At 39.7% G+C, this 23,963-nt stretch overlaps 3 protein-coding genes across 4 annotated transcripts in view; 2 read left to right on the top strand and 1 right to left on the bottom strand.

Moving 5' to 3' along the window:
- Positions 1–19,909, bottom strand: part of LOC126272701 (bifunctional polynucleotide phosphatase/kinase) — an 85,197-nt gene extending 65,288 nt beyond the window's left edge. Inside the window, exons 1-3 of the mRNA XM_049975735.1 lie at positions 19,217–19,909; positions 5,321–5,721; positions 2,633–2,950 (exon numbers count right to left, since the gene is read on the bottom strand). Coding sequence (XP_049831692.1) covers positions 2,633–2,950; positions 5,321–5,721; positions 19,217–19,355 — 858 coding nt within the window. The 5' untranslated portion in view covers positions 19,356–19,909. The remainder of the gene's footprint in view (positions 1–2,632; positions 2,951–5,320; positions 5,722–19,216) is intronic.
- Positions 19,910–20,479: 570 nt separating this feature from the next.
- Positions 20,480–21,988, top strand: LOC126272705 (GSK-3-binding protein FRAT2-like). Its single transcript, XM_049975741.1, has one exon. It carries the CDS (start codon positions 20,480–20,482, stop codon positions 20,939–20,941), a length of 462 nt encoding a protein of 153 aa, XP_049831698.1. The 3' UTR covers positions 20,942–21,988.
- An 86-nt stretch (positions 21,989–22,074) lies between these two features.
- LOC126272702 (xaa-Pro dipeptidase) overlaps positions 22,075–23,963 on the top strand; it is an 842,295-nt gene continuing 840,406 nt past the window's right edge. Inside the window, exon 1 of one of the 2 annotated variants that reach the window (XM_049975738.1) lies at positions 22,075–22,218. In XM_049975738.1, coding sequence (XP_049831695.1) covers positions 22,199–22,218 — 20 coding nt within the window. In that variant the 5' untranslated portion in view covers positions 22,075–22,198. The remainder of the gene's footprint in view (positions 22,219–23,963) is intronic. The other variant, XM_049975737.1, reaches the window with a different exon arrangement.

Raw genomic sequence — 23,963 nt, 5'->3', positions numbered from 1 at the left:
CTTCTCCTTTTTTTTTTTTTTTTGCTTAAATTGTTCTCTGGGATGTCTACTTTATTATAGCATTCATTCAAAGTTCGCCAGCAACTCAGTTTTTGAGTTACAAGGCGATTGGTGAAAAAGTGTCTCCGAAAACCAACTGACATCCAATTTCAATATCAGCATAACAGGCATTACTGAAATTATAAATAAACATGCTCAAACTTGAGATTGGACCAGCCTGTTACAACTTCTGCACAGAAGCTGACAAGAAGCATATCGAGCGAGCAGAGCAGAGGATGACAGAACATGCCAAAAATGCCCACGAGACCACCTTGGTTACAAAGGAGATGGAGGAGGATCTCCTTTTGGGACTAAAAGGATTGTTGCATGGTCCAAGGATCACTGTCTAGAGGTACGTTCAACTTAACAACAACAAAGTGTCAACTAAAACTTTAAAAACGTTTTTCGCAAAACAACATTGTTCAAATTGGCAATAAAGATAATTTTAAAATGGTACACATGATTTTGATAAGAATTTGATGCTGGCATTCTAGATTGAATTCTCTATCAGCGAATGTAACAGTTTTGCAATATCTTCAAGTGTCTATTTTTTGTAAATGCTTTTGTCTTGAATTTGAGGGTGAAGAAAAGACATTCATTTCAAAACATCACCATTTTGACAGAACTTAACATTTTTCAACTATCCTATGTACGCTGATACAAAATATACTGAAAATGGTTTCCACAAAACTATTTTGTTTCAGATTTAGCATTATTTTTTATTTTATTTAAAAATAAAAAATATCCTGAAATCACATATTTTTCCACTTGTTCAAAGAAGACTACTCCTTTACAGAGCACAGACACACAGACTCTCATGATTATGATGAAATTTCAAGGAGGAGTATGCAGCTGAGTTCACCATACAAACTTCTTTTCTCAGTCATGTGCACAATGCGTCTCTCATGGGTGGTCTTCCCTGACAGACTGAAATACTCATGCACGAAATGGTGAGAGAAAGAGAGATAATGTAGGCAAATTGCTGGCCAATTTCTTTGCTGCCAATGGTTTTGACATATTCCGAGAAATCAATGTATAGGAGAGTAGTAGCATGTCTCAGTACACATAAATTGCTGTCAGACTCACAGTGTATTTTTCCGTCCCAACTGACTTGAGGTTCTGCGAAACATTTCCTTTGAGCTTAAGCTTCAGCCATAGAAGTTTCTTTGCATTCAACACTTTTCACTCCCCTGACCCTGGTTACAATAGCTAGCAGTTTTACAACTTTCTGCTTTTCTCCACCTGCTGAATTATAACTTAGCTAGATAATTAAACATAGACATACGTGAATCCAATAAAATTTGAGGTGACTGTTGCGAAGTTATCATCTACAGTGAATGCCTGATAAAACAAATGGATCAAAAGATTCTAAGAATATACTAAAAATGTCAAAAGCAGTTAAAACAGGTCTTTGATGGCCAGTTTCTGTTTATCATTGGTCATCATTGTTAGCTGGCAAAAAATTCAATGCACAGCTACTTACACAGTAAACTATGAAGTAGGTTGCCACAGAGAGACGCCGTATGAAGGAATGAATATTTGTCTAAACGAATTTCTCAAACAGGACTCCAGAGATCCTATATCCACTCAGAAAAATAGTGTAGAGCAGACTAAACCTCACAAAGCAGTAACCTGATGGGTAAAACAGCTGCAAGACATCAGAACAGTAATACATGACACACAAGCTAAAATGTGAGAAAATTTGAAAACATCATGCACTTCTAGGTTAATATTCAGTACACCAATTTGCTCTGGATGTCTTCACCTCTTAATCTTACAAATTTATCTTGGAAGTCTCATGTAAATTTTACAAAATCGTTTTAAAGTTCGTCCAGTCCGAACTTCAAATCATGTAAGCAGTTAAGTGGGCATAACAACAGGAGACAACATGATATTGTAAAACATCACTCCAAACGAGAATGATTTATTGTCTGTTAATTCTATGCAGTAGTTGTTCTTGTTATTGTACCAGGACTTCGCTTGTCTGCTGCATTCTTCACAACCTCACTGGCATGGCTTTCTTCCTATGAAGATATTTTAAGAAAATAGTTTATTCCGGTATGTTTGCTAACATTTACGAGTGAAACAATCAAACTCATGAGAATATTGGGAACTGAGCAGCCACTTCTGCAAAGAAGGATGAGCAAGTGTTACAAAAGATAAGAATAAGTGTAAACAGTGAAGAAAGTTAAGATACATAGTGGTTCAGGGTCCACATTATACTGTAGGTCTTACTGTAACTGTTGTACAAAAGCAAGAGCCTGTAAGCACTGTGGTCTTCAAACAAATCTTTGGGTTGATGACATGAAAGCATCTTTACCTTTCCTAGGCATAATATGTTGCTTGATTGTATAGCAAAATGAAAGTTTCGCAAAAGCAAGTTTAATATTTTATAGTGCATTTTGTTTGCATTAATTAACAGGTCTTCGAAATGAATCCCTCCAGTAATGGCTGAATTAACAAAAGAGTACAGCTTACAGATACTTATAATTAATCCTAACAAGTGTTTGGGTACCCACATCACATCAAATAACTTCCTTGTCCAATAACATTTAATACACAAATGACCATAGGAAAAAAAACTGGATTCTACCTTTTCGACTAAAACATTCCACATGGCAGGTGCTGGCTTTCTGTAGATACCTTTTCCAGTTGATATAAAAACTTGCACTGGAACACCAAGCCTTGAAATAATGTTTCTAATTTTACTTTTGAAATCTTCAATTTTCACTTTCCCCTTAGAAATTCCAGCTTGATTTGTGAAAAATACTATTTTAAAGCCAGAACTCCACAAATGTTTCAGTTTTCCAGGCACCTCAATGAATGATATTTTCCAGTCATCATTGTCTTTTGGGAAGACACGACCAGATTTTGTGAGGATAATAGTTCCATCTACATCATAACCAGCTATCTGAAAATAGCAACAATAATAAATGCAGATTAATTGACAATCCAAGTTAGGTATCTTAAATACAACAACATGAACACCTGCCTACTGATAAAAGACACACACAATCCACAAGAAATTGCAGCATATTTTTGTGTATCTACCTAATAAATTTGTACAAATAAATAATTGTGACTATTTTTGCATTGCACATGGCATGGTTGGAAAAAAAAGTGTTGCTAATAGGATGCAAAGGCTGAAAAGGACTTGCCCATTGCCTACAAAGGTCATTGACTGCACCACTGAAAATTTTCCAGTCAGTACTTCACAGACTGATACAAGTGTTTCGACTTGGTATCACATCAACAGCTTTTGTTTGAATGTCACCGCTTCTTCACTGAATATTAGCTGGCTATTAAAAAGCAACAAATTCCATAAGATAGACGTTACAACTGTTTTATTTTTGAAACTTTACAAACTCCTGGCATATGAAATGTATTTTAATTATGGATACAAAGAACAGACGACACAGGGATATGTTGCAAGACAATTCAGTCAAAACCCTCTGTTAAGAGAAAGGATGGAATATTATGGTTTAACATCCCACTGACAATATCACAGTTCATATTGTGCTGGATTAGGGAAGGACATCTGCCTCCTCCTTTTGAAAGGGACCATCCTGGAATTAACTTCAATTAATTAGGGAAACCAGGAAAGCTACAAAATGTGGAGCAGTTACAGAGATGAAACCAGTTCCATCCAAATGCAAATCCAGGGCCTTAACTGCTAAGACATCCATTTCCTCTCAATTTACATAATTCATTAATATGGGATTTTTGTCAAATTTCGGCACCTGAGACTTAAAGTGTTAAGAAAACTTGCTTTTTGCATGGCATTACATGTCCAACCAAGTACGATAGAGCCAGTCATTTCGGAAGGCGACCAAGCATCAAACCATTCTGTGCGTCCTCCGCTGCTAAACCCCAGCAGTCAATGAGATTTGGCCTTCACTGAGACAACTTGTCACAAGTAGCACTGAATGGCAATAAATCTCTTCTCCAGACTACGGTGTGACACTACTTCAGTGACTCTGCCATTCTGTTCACAGCTGTCTGCAGCAAATCTTTTGTCTTTGCAATGAAGTAGGTACCAGCCTCCTCACTGCTACCACATGTGAGCTCCCTCTAGCGCAGGGGCATGTTTTGAAAAGTAATGCACCACAGACCGCTTATATAATCCTGTCAACTGGAGCAATATTCATGCTCAATAGATAGAACAGAATGGTGGCTACTACTGAGAAAACAGTGAACACAGCCATAGTTATTGAGAGAGAAAAAATTTAATAACATAGTTTTAAAACTAATCTATTACTCAAATTTTTCCCATAAATAAAAATTATCATCACAGTATCGTGCCTTGCGCCAAGCACGAAATTCAACACTCCTGTATCTCAATCACATAGAAATTTACAGCTCCTGTAATGGAACAGAACTGGAAGCACACAATGGCAAAAGTTCTGTGTGGGCAACAATGTCAATTAAGAAAATGTCAATGTGAATGGATTATGGTCCTGGTTGAGCTTCGCATGATGCTGCCTGAAACAATGAGTTCTATGCTGATACGAGTGACCTGATAAGAACCAGCCTTACGTACATTACAAAAGTTTCCCACTAGAGAAAGCAAATGCTGGCATTACAGTGAAACACTAGATTTGATATGACAACTGCTTGCAAAATTATATCCGGGATCAATATCAGAAATAACTCACTCACAACACTGCACCAGAGCTAAACAGAAATAACACTAGATTAACATTAATACAATACTGTACTTCAAATTGAAAACTCAAGATTTTCTAGGAAATGAGTAGTAATGATGTCCCAGTGCCAAACAGTACTAATGGATTGCACTGCAATCAGCTGTGATCCATGACTCATTGACATCCTAGTTCATGATGACAAGGACATACATTTAAAATACATATGGAAAACATAAAATATGTCTTTCAGGAAATTTGAAACTATTTTCTTATAACAAACAAATTATTTGAGAATTGTGTTATGAGCAGAACAAACTATATTTCATCTCAAGCACATAAATTAAATCACACGCACAGAATGAGAATCTGTTGAAACATATGATGTTAATAAAATTCTGGATGATTACACAGAAGTCTCTCTTACATACAACAACTACTGTGGGCAATTTTACAGGAAGCAGTTTTTGACAAATATATTATTCCACACACTAATTTATACAATATATGAGTGATGTCAGTTTTCAAAACAAATCACAATACTGACAGTAGTGGTAACAACAGGAACATTAGTTTTAGTAAGATTAAAATGCTGGTGACAGAATAAGATAAGGCTTTTAATTCTCTTTTCTCCTTACCTTTGAACTGCCTTTACATCCTTTGCTAGTAAGAATTATAAGTTTATTATTATCTATATATTCCCATTTGTCCTCAGAACATGGTGTCACTTCAGTTGATATTGCATCCATCCCATCACTCACTCTTTGGCTTGTATAAAAGTCCTCACACAATCTTTTTGCTGGCTGGCAGGGATGTTCTGTATCCCTTTTAATTCCTTTATGCAGTGAAACACTGCCACCACTTTTAGCACAAAATCTGACTGTGTGTGCATACTGGCCAAGCAGGAATTCCAGTACATCCCCTTCTTTCAATGTATATGTTTCATTCTTCTTCAGTGCTAGTCCATTAACAGCTGAATTATTACTACCCAACTGTTTTACTTTCACTTCTTTTGATGAACTGTCTGCTAGGAGGCATACTGAACACAGAAAAAGTAAAAAATAATAATTAAATAATTTACGTCAACAACCAAGTTCATTCTCTCTCTCTCTCTCTCTCTCTCTCTCTCTCTCTCTCTCTCACACACACACACACACACACACACACACACACACACACACACACACACACCAGGCACATGCTCGCACACAGAAGTTAGTAAGTAGTTTTAATTAGAACCTCGAAAAGTAGTGCAGCATACCACTATGGGAATTTAAAAGGGGCAGCAAATGTCACAACACTCCATGCTGAGTAAGTGGAAGTATATGGCAACAATGTACAGTCGTATAACGTAGTGGTTAGTTGGTACAAGATGTTGCAGTGCCGTCAAATATGTTTCAACAATGAAGAATAAAATGGAAAATCACATATGTATGAAGAACTGGAAATCCCATGAGGTGTGGAGGGCCTGTTGCTTGAAGTTCAGCACAACAGAACTGAGACCACTGTGAAAAAAGTGAAGATCAGTCATGCATCCATTTTTAACATTCCATCTGAAAGTGTGAGGTTTTGCTGCTGCTCACGCTCCATTCCAAAAGCTCACCGAGTTCTAAATGACTTCTATAGCTACCTAATCACCATGGACAGGTGCTGACACCCTGATACAAATGAGTAAAACAAGCAGTGCAAACTAGTGGACTCATCACAACTACAAAAAAAACAAAAACAAAAAAAAGTGAAGACCCGACCATCATTAGACAAAGTAAAGCTTTTTTTTTTTTTTTAAAAAAAACTGCCGCAGCTAGTGGCAACAGATTATGCTGATAAGGGTTACACCAACACAGTATTATGCTAACAAAAGCCTTGGCAAGGCTGGAAGAGGCTGTCTATCAAAACAAAGTGTCAAGGGAAGCTGTGTTTTTGCTCCACAACATCCTAGGACACAGTCACGCATGCTGCTTCCTTGGCTATCAAATTTTGCTTCACCCCACATATTCACCTGAGATGGCACCACGTGAATTCTTCCTGTTTCCTCAGATGAAAAAACTACCAGAATGACAACTAGTTGATTTTTGACATGGAACATTTCTTGGACATCCAAAATGCTAACTTCAATAACTAAGATCTCCACCAAGTCATCCACTGTTGGGAAAATTGCATCATATTGAAGAGTGAATATGCAGAGGAATCATAGCAACCAAGTTCAATGGTAGGCAGCTTGATTCCCCCCCCCCCCCCCCCCTCCTCCTCCAGAGGAAATAATTAAAACTTTACGACTACTTGTCATATGTACTCACATACACAATACCTTTCGACACAGCATTTCACAGCAAACTGAAGTATGCATCCAAACCACAGATTAGCTGAAAATGCAGCAAATTTGTCACAGTAGATGCGAAAATTAACTCTACCAAGTAATTAATTAAGTCTTCATGAAACACTGTTTGACAAGACTAGTAATATGAAGTAAGATAAAACTTCAGTTGGTTTCATACCATCAGCCATACAATGTACTGCAAGAGTTGAATGTAAACTTTCAGGAAACAGATAACTTCACGAATAAAGCAAAACAGTGAATTACAATTTCACAAATTTGGTGAAATCACTGTCTATTCATACACTCATCCATCCACCCTGTTACACAGATCAAACCACGAAGAAGTTCACCAATGTGGTAACAGTCAATTTAGACAATAGCACAGAGAAGCCGTTAGAGACTATATTAATAATTAACTGTGACTAAACTTACTATTAATGTTCACTTTGCTTAAATTTCAAAAGATGAAATGAATCAAAGTGGTGGTACCTTTCGAAAAATGCTACTTTTTTTACTATATTCAACAGCTACTGTTTGTATCCCAATTGTTAGCATAATGTACACACAACCAAAAGCACTTTTCAAACAGTGGTTTTAACTGATAGTCTCAGGAGCCACTCATCGGATGATTATCCCAGCCTCATCAGTACAAACAGAACTAACTAGTTTGATGAAGTTCACAGAGAGATAAGCATCAGTAGCAATAAGCAACAGAGTACAAAGGGCTAATAAAATAAACACAAAAGTTTATGAGCTCTGTAAATTACATAAGCAGCCTGCCATATCAACCAACAGCTGGAAATGCTTAGCTGCTGCACAGAACTCCCCAAATTCTCACTCATGTTTACATCAACAAAAGCTACTCAAGTTTTGGAAAAGGCCATCAGCAGGATAGTTAGAAATGATATAAATAAATAAATACATATGAATATAAAAGAGGGAAACATTCCACGTGGGAAAAATATATATAAAAACAAAGATGATGTGTCTTACCAAACGAAAGTGCTGGCAGGTTGATAGACACACAAACATACACACAAAATTCAAGCTTTCACAACCGACGGTGTTTCATCAGGAAAGAGGGAAGGAGAGGGAAAGACGAAAGGATGTGGGTTTTAAGGGAGAGGGCAAGGAGTCATTCCAATCCCAGGAGCGGAAAGACTTACCTTAGGGGGAAAAAAGGACAGGTGTACACTCGCGCACGCCCCCCCCCCCCCCCCCAACACCTCCATCCGCACATACAAAGACACAAGCATACATTTGTAAAGGCAAAGAGTCTGGGCAGAGATGTCAGTCGAGGCGGAAGTACAGAGGCAAAGATCTTGTTGAAAGACAGGTGAGGTATCAGCGGCGGCAAATTGAAATTAGAGGAGGTTGAGGCCTGGCGAATAAAGAGAAGAGAGGATATACTGAAGGGCATGTTCCATCTCCGGAGTTCTGACAGGTTGGTGTTAGTGGGAAATATCCCGATAACCCGGACGGTGTAACTCTGTGCCAAGATGTGCTGGCCGTGCACCAAGGCATGTTTAGCCACAGGGTGATCCTCATTACCAACAAACACTGTCTGCCTGTGTCCATTCATGCGAATGGACAGTTTGTTGCTGGTCATTCCCACATAGAAAGCTTCACAATGCAGGCAGGCCTCCTATTCCTGATGTCCAGGCAGAGCTTCAAGGAATCCTCAGAACCTTAGGCCCCCTACAAAACCTTTCACCTGACTCCATCAACCTCCTGACCCCACCGACACCCCACACCCCTACCTTCTACCTTCTTCCTAAAATTCACAATCCCAATCATCCCCCCCCCCCCCCCTCCCCCAATTGTAGCTGGTTACCAAACCCCCACAGAACGTATCTCTGCCTACGAAGATCAACACCTTCAACCCATTACATGTAGTCTCCCATCCTTCATCAAAGACACTAACCACTTTCTCGAACGCCTGGAGTCCTTATCTAATCTGTTACCCCCGGAAACCATCCTTGTAACCATTCACGCCACTTCCTTACACACAAATATTACGCACGTCCAGGGCCTTGCTGCGATGGAGCACTTCCTTTCACGCCGATCACCTGCCACCCTACCTAAAACCTCTTTCCTCATTACCTTAGCCAGCTTCATCCTGACCCACAACTTCTTCACTTTCGATGGCCAGACATACCAACAATTAAAGGGAACAGCCATGGGTACCAGGATGGCGCCCTTGTATACCAGCCTATTCATGGGTCGCTTAGAGGAAGCCTTCTTGGTTACCCAGGCCTGCCAACCCAAAGTTTGGTACAGATTTATTGATGACATCTTCATGATCTGGACTCACAGTGAAGAAGAATTCCAGAATTTCCTCTCCAACCTCAACTCCTTTGGTTCCATCAGATTCACCTGGTCCTACTCCAAATCCCATGCCACTTTCCTTGACGTTGACCTCCAACTGTCCAATGGCCAGCTTCACACGTCCGTTCACATCAAACCCACCAACAAGCAACAGTACCTCCATTATGACAGCTGCCACCCATTCCATATCAAATGGTCCCTTCCCTACAGCCTAGGTCTTCGTGGCAAACGAATCTGTTCCAGTCTGGAATCCTTGAACCATTACACCAACAACCTAAAACAGCTTTCGCATCCCACAACTACCCTCCCTACCTGGTACAGAAGCAAATAACCAGAGCCACTTCCTCTTCCCCTCAAACCCAGAACCTCCCAAAGAAGAACCCCAAAAGCACCCCACTTAAAAGCACCCCACTTGTGACAGAATACTTTCCAGGACTGGATCAGACTGAGAATGTGGCTCTCCAGCAGGGATATGACTTCCTCAAATCCTGCCCTGAAATGAGATCCATCCTTCATGAAATCCTCCCCAGTCCACCAAGAGCGTCTTTCCACCGTCCACCTAACCTTCGTAACCTCTTAGTTCATCCCTATGAAATCCCCAAACCACCTTCCCAACCCTCTGGCACCTACCCTTGTAACCGCCCCCGGTCACCACCTCCAACCCGGAAGGTGTACATGATCAAAGGCAGAGCCACATGTGAAAGCACCCACGTGATTTACCAACTGACCTGCCTACACTGTGAAGCTTTCTATGTAGGAATGACCAGCAACAAACTGTCCATTTGCATGAATGGACACAGGCAGATAGTGTTTGTTAGTAATGAGGATCACCCTGTGGCTAAACATGCTTTGGTGCACGGTCAGCACATCTTGGCAGAGTGTTACACCACCCGGGTTATCTGGATATTTCCCACTAACAGACAAATGTCTGCTTGTGTCTGTGTACATGCGGATGGATGTGTGTGTGTGTGTGTGTGTGTGTGTGTGTGTGTGTGTGTGTGTGTGTGTGTGTGTGTGTGTGCGCGCGCGCGCGCACACGCGCGTGCGAGAGTGTATACCTGTCCTTTTTCCCCCCTAAGGTAAGTCTTTCCGCTCCCGGGATTGGAATGACTCCTTACCCTCTCCCTTAAAACCCACATCCTTTCGTCTTTCCCTCTTTCCTGAAGAAGCGACCGCTGGTTGCGAAAGCCTGAATTTTGTGTGTATGTTTGTGTGTCTATCGACTTGCCAGCGCTTTTGTTTGGTAAGTCACATCATCTTTGTTTTTAGATATAAATAACTACATAGATATACAAATAAATGAAATACAGATAACATATTTGGAACCTACACAATATGTTGCAACAGTATGGTGTACCTTACAACAAACATTTCGAGGAGGCTCATGGATATGCACATAGGGTATGTCATAACTCTTTAAACATTCAGCTCTGGCCAAGAGCATGTAGAGGGACTCTGCCTGAAATTTAGAAATGGTTCAAATGGCTCTGAGCACTATGGGACTTAACATCTGAGGTCATCCAGTCTCCTAGAACTTAGAGCTACTTGAACCTAACTAACCCAAGGACATCACAAACATCCATGCCCGAGCCAGGATTTGAACCTGCGACCGTAGCAGTCGTGCAGTTCTGGACTGAAGCGCCTAAAACCACTCGGCTCAATTTCAAAAGAATAGTTGACCATGCAATGGCTAGACACTTACTTAGAAAACTTTGTAAGGAGAGGGACCCTTCAAGTTATAGTCTCTAAAGCAACTACTAAACAAACAATGACTACTTCATAACAGATGTAAAACAAAGTGCAGAGAGATATGGCACAAGAAATACATTTAGCTGTCTGAAGGGCAATGTTTGAAGCCTTCAACAACTAATGTGGCAGAATCTTACTTAAACATCCCCCCCTCCCCCCACCAAAAAAATAATAATTAATTAATTAAAAAATAAAATACTTACAAGTAGATAGGTTGCAGAGCCACCAAAATTAGTGTACAGATGCTCATGAATGACACTGGAATTCAAACAGAGCAGCATAGCAAAAGAAGAAATTCTGAATTCCATGTTAAAATTTTCCTTTGCAGCAGTAAACGCAGGAGTGTTGCCCACAGCTGATACTGCTAAAACAGGACGAAGCTCCAGGATCAGAGGTTGCAACAATGGAAAATTATACTGAAATGCAGAAGGATCTGCAGCGAATTGATGCATGGTGCATGGAATGGCAATCGAATCTCAATGTAGACAAGTGTAATGTGATGCGAATACATAGAAAGATAGGTCCCTTATCATTTAGCTACAAAATAGCAGGCCAGCAACTGGAAGCAGTTAATTCCATAAATTATCTGGGAGTACGCATTAGCATATAAAGTTGATCGTCGGTAAAGCAGATGCCAGATTGAGATTCATTGGAAGAATCCTAAGGAAATGCAATCTGACAACAAAGGAAGTAGGTTACAGTATGCTTGTTCGCCCACTGCTTGAATACTGCTCAGCAGTGTGGGATCCGCACCAGATAGGGTTGATAGAAGAGATAGAGAAGATCCAACGGAGAGCAGCGCGCTTCGTTACAGGATCATTTAGTAATCGCGAAAGCGTTACGGAGATGATAGATAAACTCCAGTGGAAGACTCTGCAGGACAGACGCTCAGTAGCTTGGTACGGGCTTTTGTTAAAGTTTCGAGAACATACCTTCACCAAAGAGTCAAGCAGTATATTGCTCCCTCCTACGTATATCTCACGGAGAGACCATGAGAATAAAATCAGAGAGATTAGAGCCCACACAGAAGCATACCGACAATCCTTCTTTCCACGTACAATACGAGACTGGAATAGAAGGGAGAACCGATAGAGGTACTCAGGATACCCTCTGCCACACACCGTCAGGTGGCTTGCGGAGTATGGATGTAGATGTAGATGTAGATCTTATGGGGTCCTGTCAGATATATGGAATTAGTGGCTGAATAAACTCCCTTTTATTCATAATACAAACTAAATTCCTCAAATGAAAAATAGTGCGCAGTTGCTGAAAGAAAGCACAGCTTGCTCCCGTCTACAAGAAGGGTAGCAAACATGATACACAAAACTATTGTCCAATATAATCAACATTTATCTGTTGTATAATATAATATGAGGGCACACCTGAGCTCAAACATAATGAAGTGCAATGATTCACGTCAAACAACATGGATTTTTTTTCACATGACATCATGAAAGCTAAGGCAATCAGATGGATACAGTATTTCTTGATTCCCGACATGTATATGACTCAGTACCACACCAGCGTTACTACAAGCAGCGTTAAAAAAGAAACGTGCCAGAGGCATAAAAACAGAAACCAGTACCACTTGTCCCACTGTGACACAAGACGATGAATGACTGTCTCATAAAATTCCCGGGACTGTGATGTTAACCAGTTCCCACTTACAGCTGGATGTCGTCATCCGAGGTGACTTGTTTGCCCCTCAGATTGTTTGACCAAGATGGCCCCCTTCTGATAGACTTCCTGCAGCATGGGACAACAGTGAACACCCAGGGTTACTCGCAAACATTGACCACCCTCCACCAAGTTATCAAATCAAAACAACCATGCACTCTCACCCATGGGGTCATACTGCTCCATGACAATGCAAAGCCTCATACAGCCAACACGGTCGCGGCACTCTAGCAGAATTTCAAATGGGAGGTTCTTGACCCCTTCCATACAGTCTGGACCTCTCTTCCTGTGATTACACCAATTTTGGTCCCTAAAAAAGGTTCTGAGGGGCAAACAATTCACCTCGGACGACAACATCCATCTGTGTGTGCAGAACTGGTTAACATTGCAGCCCTGGGAATTTCAAGAGACAGCCATTCACCGCCTTGGGTCATAGTGGGACAAGTGTCTCAACAGCCAGGGTCATTATTTCTAACATACACGCACTGGTTTCTGTAATTATGGCTCCAGCTCATTTCTTTTTGAACGCCCCTTATATGTGGGGTGCCAAACAACAATTGTTGATTAGATTGAGGATTCCAGAATGAAATTTTTCACTCTGCAGTGTAGTGTGTGCTGATACGAAACTTCCTCTTGATTAAATCTGTGTGCCAGACTGGTGTCAAACTCAGGACATTTGCCTTTCATGGGCAAGTGCTCTACTGTCTGGGCTACCCGAGCACGACTCGCAACCCATCCCCTCCACCAGTATCTCGTCTCCTACATTCCTAACTCCACAGAAGTAGAGTTGTGAGAATGGGTCATGAGTTGCGCTTGGGTACCTCGGTTGGCAAAGGCAAAGGTACCAAGTTTGAGTCTTGGCCTGGCACACAGTTTTAATACGCCAGGAAGTTTCATATCAGCATACAGTGGTTAAGCCATGTCTCTGCAGTATACTTTCTTCCAGAAGTGCTAGTCTTGTAAAGATCGCAGGAGAAAGTCTGTGAAGTTAGGATGGTAGGAAACAAGGAACAGGCAGAAGTAAGAGCTGTGAGGATAGGTCATGAGCTGAGCTTTGGTAGCTCAGTAGGATTGAGGATTTCTTGAATGGGGGGGGGGGGGGGGGGAAGACATTGCATGTTGTTTTTGATGGAGGGTCACTGCCTGATGTAGAAGTAATTACCGGCATGCCCTAGTAATACGTGTTGCGATCCTTACTGTTCCTGTTGTGTATAAATGACTTGATAGAAAACATCAAATGAAACTTCAGGCTTTTTGCACATGTTGATGACTATAACAACACAGTATCAGAAAAAAGCTCCACAAATACTGGAACATATATTGATAAGATTATAAACTGATGGAAAAAATTGCATGAAAAGTTGTATGAAATAAACTAAAGGTGGCACTCCCTGTATCTGAAAGACGACATCTATTCCAATTTCGCACTAGTTGCGCAACAGTGGCACTAGTAGCACCACTATGAGGTGGCAAATCAGGTTTGCTTTATTTACACTGTAAAAGTCACGACTATTAGCTACCTTTGAGACTGAATGTGGTGAGCTGATGTTAGCCAAGAATGTCTTTAAGGTGACAAATATGCCATCATCAACACCAAACAGACACCATTATCAACAACCCACAGAGTTTGAACAAGGTCATGAAATAGAACTACGACAAGCTGCATGTTCCTTCTCCAATACTGCAGGAATACTTGGCATGAATGGAGCCACTATACAAGACTGCTGGCAGCAGTGGTTACGGGAATATACGGTCACAAGAAGACCGGGCTCTGGATGGCCGCATGGCACACTCTAGAAAGGAGACCTGCTCTTTCCAAGTATTGCTCTGGCGCACTGTACTGCATCTGAGGCAGCAATCTGAGTAGCAGTTGGCACCACAGTGATGCAACGAACTGTTAAAAATTGTTTAGTTCAAGAACAGCTCCAATCCAGACCCCAAACCATCACCATTTGTGACTTTGGGAGTTTCAAGACAGAGCTCATTGGACGGCAAGATGCAGGCCTACTGTGTTTTCTGGTGGAAGCTGGTTCTGCCTTGGTGCGAGTGATGGCCGTGTGTTGGTTAGGAGGACGCCAGTTCAGAGACAGCAACAATCTGTCTCTGTGCCACACACACTGGACCTAACCTATAGTTATAGGTAGGGATTCAATTTTGTACGACAGCAGTTGTGGTTATCCCATGCACCTTCACTGCAAATTTATACGTTAGTTTGGTGATTTGACATGTTGTGCTGCCATTCACGAACAGCATTTCAGAGAATAATGCTCGCCCATCTATCGCTGCTGTAGCCCAACATGTTCTACAGCACGTCAACATGTTGCTTTGGCCTGCTCTATCACTGTAACTTCAAGAGAGCACATATGGGACATCAGACATCATCTCCAGTGTCATCCACAAACAGGATTAAACAACCTTGTAATGACTGACCAAATGCAACAGGCGTGGAACTCTGTTCCACAAACTGACATCCAGCACCTGTACAACAAGATGCACACATGTTTACATGCTTATATTCAACATTCTGATGGTTACAATGGTTATTAAGTACCAGCATTTCACACTTGCAGTGGCTTACCTAGTGCTTACATTAATTTGTCACATTACAATGTTAATTACTAAAATATGTTACCTAGACAAATGCACACTAAAAAAATTACTCTGCATCAATTATTTTTGGCTGTTGCAATTTTTTTCTGTCAGTATAAAATGGTGAAAATGTTCAGAAATGTAAAATTGCACACTCCACAAAACGCAAAAATGTAGTATTGTATTGCCGTAAGGAGCCAACTGGATTCAGTTAATTCATACAAGCACCTAAGTATGGTTCAGTCATAGGTACAACAGGTTGTAGACTTTGGTTCTGTGTAGGATATTGAGAAAATGGAATCAATCTTCAAATAATACTGCTTACAAGACACTTGTTCCACACATCCTAGAATACTGCGAAATACTAAAGCCAAATAGGACTAACAGGAGATGTTGACTGTACACACTGAAAAAACAAGCCAGGTGTTTTTTCACCCATGGGAGAGCATCATGGAAATGCTACTTGAAATGGCAAGCATTTAAGGACAAGCATCAACTACCTTCGGAAAGCTTACAAACAAATTTTCAAGAACCAGTATTAACTGGGCAATCTAGGAAAATACTGCAGCCCCCCTCCCCTCCCCACACACACAAATCACTCTCATAAAGACTGAAGACAAGATTAGCTTCAGTACAGTGTGATCTAGGAAAATACTACAGCCCCCTCCCCCCCCCCCCCCCCACCACCACCACCCTACAAATCACTCCCATAAAGACCAACGACCATGCAAGATTTGCCTCAGTACACTGTGCACAGAGGTGTTTAAACAATATTTCCCATGTGAATGGCAGAGAATGAAATCCTACCACGTGGTGCAATAAGAATTACCCACTGCCTTGCACTTCACAATGGTTTGCAGAGTATGGATGTAGATATCAGATATCTGCATGAAACAAATAAGAACAGAAACACTCTAGTTGCCACTGCAAAGCTTTAGATTAACATCAAAACATGTTAACAACGCCAAAAATTCATGTTTAAATTCAGGAACTGAAAGAGAAAGAAAAATTAAAAAGGGAAATAAAACTTAATTTTAAATGCTCCTCAAAAACAAACAGAACACTGCACAGATAAACTGTACACTTGTCCCTGTTTTCCAGCTTTCAGCACTGAATTTATACTTTGCAAGCTTCATGAAATGTTTATGAGTTCTTAACAGATAGCATGTTGCAAGTTACACTGTTAACAATAACACTGCCATTCTGCCCCCCCCCCTTACCATTTTTTATAAATGACTCTCAATAAATGTACATATGCAATAAAATGGTCATCAAAAGTTTTGTCTATTATGTAACACATATTTTGGCATTTACATTGTCATTTGAGATATGCATAATAATAAGAAGGGTGTTAAATATGGGGCAAATGTAGACCTCTGGATATGCTGTTGTTCAACCTGTTTCTAAAAACTTAAATCCAAATCCATATTAAAATTTTTTGGGTTCGCCAGCTCATGACGACATTCTCACCTTCCAACCTAACCTAGAGCTTACGCAACAGTTCACTTTGACATCGCAGTAAAGATTTTCAAGGGGAACACTAAGATACTCAACCTGTTATACCAGTAAGCAACAAGAGCATGGTAGTAACTTTAGTTCAAACATGCCTCAAGACACAAAAATGAACTCTGTGAACCATTATTAAGTGCAAGACAGGAACCACATATTATTGTAAAATATATTTAGATTTACTACCACTCCATTCACAGATGGAGAAGGAACTATAATTTGTATGTATTATCAGTGGCCCAGTTTTACTTAATTGGTCTAGGATAATGATATACCTAGTAGCCAATAAACATTTGTAGAATTTGCCTAACATTTTTTGTAATATGCAGTGTAAGTTTTAGCTTAAAACTGTGTGTGTTTCTTCTAGTGTTTGCCCAAGATGAAACAATAGCACAGATAAGTTAGGATGGAGATACACATAATCTATGGCCCTGTTTAAGGAACTGTTCTGTTATTTAGCTGAAGCACTTGATAAAATATTTGACAATCTACACCAAAATGCTCCAGTGTTGCAGGAAAGAAACAAAAACCCTAATGTCAACATTTATCTAGACACAAGAAATCTCACCCGATAGTGCAACGCTGTAAAAGTATTGGCTTCCTCCAACAGATCCAACTTTGTTCGACTCTGTACGATCAATGGCTACAGTGAGTGGATGTATGTCAGGAATATGAATCATTCACGACATACCTGTTGTTATTCCTTTTTCACCATTCTGTAAATTTTTGGGCAGAGTTCTCAATAACTTGATACCTGAGTGCTGATGTCCCTTATCATGGATTGTCAATCACTGTGGTGTACTTCTTAAGTACTTCTTGCTCTGTGTGCAGTGGGTGTACACACTTGCATTTGTAATCCACTCTGAACTGGATTTTGTGACAAATATTAGTGTTTCATATACACCAACATGGGCAACTGTGTAAACCTACAAGTGTATACGCAAGCACTTGAAAATGGAACATAGCCAAAATCTTCTGATCTTGGAGATCATATTGCAGACAAAAAAGGAAAATAATATTGATAAACTGCCTATTGGCTTATGTCTCAGGTTCTTCGGCCGACGTTCATCTAATGATTTTTCTGACGTTTCGCCAGCACGAGTGGCTGGCATTGTCAAAGCTTCACCCTCCATTGCCGATGGTGAACTGGAGGGTGAAGCTTCGACAATGCCAGCCACTCGTGCTGGCGAAACATCAGAAAAATCATTAGATGAATGTCGGCCGAAGAACCCGAGACAGAAGCCAATAGGCAGTTTGTCAACAAGTGGTCACGAAAGACTTAACAATTTTGAAAATAATATTGTCTGTTTTATACATATGCAGAGTGTAATTATAAGACGCTGAATGTTGAAAAATACTTTAGGTATTTTGTGCCAAGTAAGTGAGAAAACAGCTGCTTGTTTGTTCACTGTTGACATCAGCACTGATTCATTAAAACACACCATGGTGGCTTACTACGGTATAGTAAGTCCTGTTCGAGTGTAAATAATGTAGGAGTAAGGGTAACAACTCACCGAATGGTGTAGGAGATGAGTCGCTGGCGGGCGCATAAACAAGACTGAAAACTTGTTACATTTTGGACAAATTTATTTTTGAGTTAGAACACAAATACACATATATGCGTACTATATCTCTGTTTAAAAATATCCTTCTGGATGCTAACATGTTTCATGTTTTCAGTCTTGTTCTCTCTCTCTCTCACTCACTCACTCTATCACACGCACACACAAACACATATGTAACATAACACAAGTATCTTTGTGTATGTAAAAGTACTTAAACATTCATATCATTCTAATGAGACTAAATACCTTACGCTCAAGTTGCTGTTTGTCTTTTACTTTAGAATCGACTAACAATACCTCAGATATAAAATAATTATTTTGGTCCATGAGTATTCTATGTAACACTGGCTGACAGTTGCCCACAGCTGACAACACAAATACTACACAATAGACAATTATCATCTAGTTAGCACTTTAACGGACTCTGCCTTGCCCATGAATCTATTTCTGAGGTTAAAGGGCAGAATCCCATATTTGATGGAATTAATTACATAGATGAAAATCCGCTTCTACTTCATTACATTGTTCCACTGCACCTTACACCCTATCACATTTCGTACTCTGAACTCTGAATACTTCGTTATCCTGTTTACAGACAGTAAACAATACGTTGGCTCAAGAACTTCGCCTCAACGAGGGGAGACGTGGAAAAGGATACTTCATGTACAATACGGCTTAAAGAAAAACGCTCTAAACTGTTGCACTTTACATTAATTTAAGCAAATATAAAAAAAAATTCCCGGATGACGACGAAGGAAAAGGTGGAGGCAACTAGGTAGTAAATGTCAATGAACAAGTACCTTGATTTCTGGAGCATCTAGTGTCCGTAATTCTTGTCCGAGGCCCTCTTCCTAAGATAACCTCTTCGCCTTGAGGTAAGAAAATAGGATCGTGGAGATTATCATCGGAATACAAAAAGCATTCGTTCCCGGTACTCATTGCTCTTACTTAAACAGTCTTATTTCCGTGTTTTGTATATAATTCGTATTGCCCACCATGTGTGTATGTGTGTAAGTTGTTATCAGAGATATTACGCAACGCTTCAACGTATTCAAATAACTTTCTCCAGAAGGCATTAAACAATAATTATTGTGCGGTACAAAAAACTGTAAATAATAACAGCCTTAATCTTTCGGACCAATTATTTTTCTCTCTTTTCACTAAAATTTCACCATGAAGTGGGATAATGTCAAGACAAATAATTGAAACAAAAAATAAAGGTTTTGAAACCTTTCAGATGAAATCTGTTAAAATATTTGGCCCCAATTCTATGTTTAATTTCTGAATATTCTTCCAATAACCGTATCTGCCTACTGTCTACACATCAAGCGAGACAATTTATGGTAAAGCCGAAAATACATATTATCGTAGGTAACTGAATTATTAATACACATTGGTAAATCTCAACAATGAAAATATTTAAGTTTAATATTCTTCTAGAAAAATCTTAGTTGACTATTACGCGACGAAACTTAGAAAGTTAAAACGTACAGGTTATTTCAACAACAGCAACGGAACCACAAATTACGTATCTAACAGTGATGCTGGGTATCACTATTTTATCATCTTTTTTTGGGTGAAAGCTGAACAGCGCATCCTAATATTATTGTCGAAAGTAAATAAATAATGCCACGTCTGTTTATAACGACACGTTCCTCTCTGACGTCACAGTGATATGACGTTAAGGAACGAGTAACCTTGAGCGTGTATCCTTCCGCAACCTTTGTTCCAATTTCTTGTTTACATCTATCATGTAGTCGATGCTCAACGAGTAATCTGTTAATCAAAATTAAGTATAATTACGTTTATATGAAACGTTTTCTCCTATTCATAAATTGGTTTTTAAAAACTCACATTAATGGCCATTGTTTACTAGGACTATTTTGTGCGCGAGGCGCTCGCCGTACTCGCGTTTCAGAATCAAAACAATAACACAGACGGAGCCTCCCGGTTTGACCCATTCACTAGCGAGACGTGGGAGAAAGAACGTGTTGTAGGTTTTACGAGTGCCTTGCTGCAGTTTTGTTTACTAATTCCTCGAAAGGTTTCGGGAATAGTTAGTAATGCCAAGTAAAGAAGAGATGTGTATTCTCTCTGGCAATAACGGTTCCACAACGCAAGATTTCATGGCACGAGATATGGAAGAGCTCGTGTCAGAAATCAAGGAAAACCTTCGCCTTTCTGGTTTAAAGACGAGGTCGTCATTTTCGCTTCACAAGTCTCGAGCCTCACCATACAGGATACCGAGCAGAAGTTGGAGCGATTCAACTTGTGATGGCTGCTTAAAATCTGGCAACAGCTGTAGTGGTCATACGTGCCTCACTGTCAACAGGAAGTCCTCGAAATCGACGGATGCTTCAACTGACGATCCGTATGAAATGCTGCAGGAGCTTCTGCGTGATGGAAGTCTTATCAAGGAAGCAGTTCGGCGGTTGCAGAAGGGACTGTCTCCAAAGCAGAGGTACTTCTACGACTCCGACGAGGATGTCTGCAGTCCGCTTCGAATGTGCCATCTGGAGATTTGACTTTACCGAAACTGCAGAAATAGCCCTTTCTGGAGTGACGGGTGTACAAATTGTGAAGTGCAGGCGTATGTCGTTAGTCAAAACAGTTGGTGTTGCGTATACGAGCTGTAGCGTTACGCTGAAAGTATCGAAATTCTGGAGGTGTGCAGGCATTGAGTGAATTATTTCTTCGTATATCCTGAATGAAAACGTGGATTACGCTTAATTTTTCTGTGTCTTTCAACTATTATTAACCTATGAATGTTGTACGCTTATGAAATGTGGAAAAATATCTTCTATTTCCATCGATTGTATACTAGTTGCAGTACAGTACATCTGTGTAGTTGATGTGTATATTTGTTTTAAAACGAGTGAGAGGATGAATCTATAAAAATGTTTGTATTTATAAAGTATTTAAAAGTGGATGTGTGATGTTCGACAAGGTTGACATTCCCGTCTTGTTCAGTACTGACGTAAGTTGCCGATAATTTTTCATTTATTGTATTGTCATTGATCTCATTAAATCAATGCAATGTTCTTGTTTCGAAAGCTTAATGCTGCAATTTGAAGTTTAACTTAGTTTGTGGCGTCAGTGTCTTTGTGTGTTTCTCTCATACTCATAGTTGTGATTTCTCAGTCATGTGTGTTGGATACAGTATTTAAAATGCACACGTTTCTCCTAATGTAAGAGTAAGAGCTTGTAGGATGAGAAGAAATTCTTGTAAATGTTAAAGGGTCGCTTTAACGAGTTTTTTCTTTCTGATAACCAGTATTGTTATGTGGACAATATAAAATCTTAAACTAGCGTCGCACTTGTTAAAAACAAGTCGAATGTTCTGTCCGAAATAAGATTTTGTCGTTTCTTTAATTCTTGCTGTCATTTTGTTCCAGCTTTCTACTGTTAATTTCAGAACGTGTTTTTGTATGTGTCGGTTTCAGATTGAAAAGGATTATACAGTTTTATGACAAGGATTTAATTATGAAAGTCCATGTATTTACTGTGCATGTTTTAGTGCATAGAATCCATTGTTCATTATTGAACAGAAACATTAAAACGTATTATTTTGACTTCGTTGTAAATTCTTTAAATCCCCTAATGTCCCTGTAGTGAATCTCGTGTTCCTCAGTCACGTTGTGTGCATGCAGTCTTCGAACTTTACCCAGGATTAGTGTTTATTTTATCTAATCTTTCTAGAGATAAAAGTTCCATATATGAAGAGTAGTGAACATTTCAAACAACCCGCGCTGTAACGTCAGCTGTTTCTGTACGTTCTCAACATGGCTGCTGACGGACAAGTGTAAGTTCTCTCTCTCTCTCTCTTTAACACTATATATGCTATTCATTGTTTTATTTTAATTTACTCCAGACGAGATATTTTACTTAGGTGAATTCTGAGATTCTTTGAACGTATTGTTTGATGTAGCGAGGTTTTTGCTGAATTCGCCACGCATTTATGTTGCGCCACTAGAAATAACATGCTTTTCCAGTGAATTATTCCAAGTATTTCAGAACTTTTGGTGATTGAGTTTTGCTAGAGGTGGATTTTGTATATGTCTTGCTTGTATTATCGCACGATTGTAAGATGACATTGTAAACCTATCATTCAACTGTAGGCGACGTGTAGCTGGTGATTCACGGCCATGGACTACTAACAGTACTAGCTTCTTGCACTTGTGTGGCCATGTGTGCTAAGTAAGCATGATTGTTTTATGCGGCCAGCTTTTTTTTTACATGGGTAGCGACTGAAGTTGTTGTGGCACATGCAATGCAATTTGTTTTACGCCAGGTGATACACAGAACCGATACTTACTCAAGACGCACTGATTTTATTTGTTTATTTTTTGTGGAGGTTAGGCACAGTCCAACTACAAATAGAGCATTTAAAATTTGGTAGGGTTACCTCACCATACTTTCGTCAAGTTTTACTATAGTTATTGAGAAACATTTCTATTTGTTATAGGAATTGAAAATATGTTTGTCACCGTTAGCGGTGGTATTAATATGAAAGAGTTGTCATGGTAATCAAGAGTTGTGTTGACAGTTGTGGAATGCATTAATTTATGGGTGCTTTATGTTCTTTCCACCTAGTCTCTTGCTTTCTGATGCAGGGATTCATTTGTGTTGTTTACATGTATCAACAGCTTCTTAATAAGGATACACTCACGTATCAAGAAATACAAATATTTCCATTTTTCAGTTTCTGCTTGAGCGAGATGTGGAAAAAATGTTAGCGCATCCAAACACTGTAACTTTGATGCTTGCAAGTGATACATTATTTTGATAAGAAATGCGTTATAGGAAAGCTCTGTGCTTTGATATTCATCTATCCATGAGGCTCAACAGTATCCCAGTTATCATGTTTTAAGTATTCACGTGGTGTTCAATTGCCCTGCTAACGTGAAGTAAATACATTCGCACAAGTGTAAACTGTGTCTTGACAGACATTTTTGGCATGGAAGGTAAATTTTTGACCACTTGCTGACATTGGTATACAGATATGACGGAATTCTCAGATTTAGACATAAATTATTGTATTGCCGTGCTGTAACCAAGAACATAGTTAGCAGTACTCTTGCGTATTTAATTACTGTGTCACAGATGTGAGATTGTGATGAATATGATTCAACAATTTTTCACGTAGCACTACTGTAACGCTACTAGCTACAATGTGACTCACGCCTCTTCAATAAGACAGAGTTGGTGTGCTCTACGGGCCCGAAGGTAAATTCTCCAAAATTACCTGGCTGTTAACTTATTTTAGTAAATACATCCAGGACCTCATTAAAAAAATAGCGTGAGGAATTTTTGACATGTATCTACGAAGAAATGTAAGTTCCAAAATATATCTCTCAACTGCTGACTTATAGTTAACATGAAAGTAAATCGCACCGGATGGGAAATACGCACAGGAGCATGAGTAATGCCTTTGTATTCCTAACAAATTTTAGCCGGGTAAGGTTCAGTACTTGTCAAAAGTGACGCAACCGTGCCAGCACCAAACTGAACGGAAAAAAAGAAATACAGTTCTGTACCTTTATTCGG

The sequence above is a fragment of the Schistocerca gregaria genome, chromosome 5 (genome assembly GCF_023897955.1).
Source record: "Schistocerca gregaria isolate iqSchGreg1 chromosome 5, iqSchGreg1.2, whole genome shotgun sequence".
Lineage (NCBI taxonomy): Eukaryota > Metazoa > Arthropoda > Insecta > Orthoptera > Acrididae > Schistocerca > Schistocerca gregaria.
The sequence above is the reverse complement of the archived record's forward strand: the minus strand, read 5'-3'. Positions and strand labels throughout refer to the sequence as shown.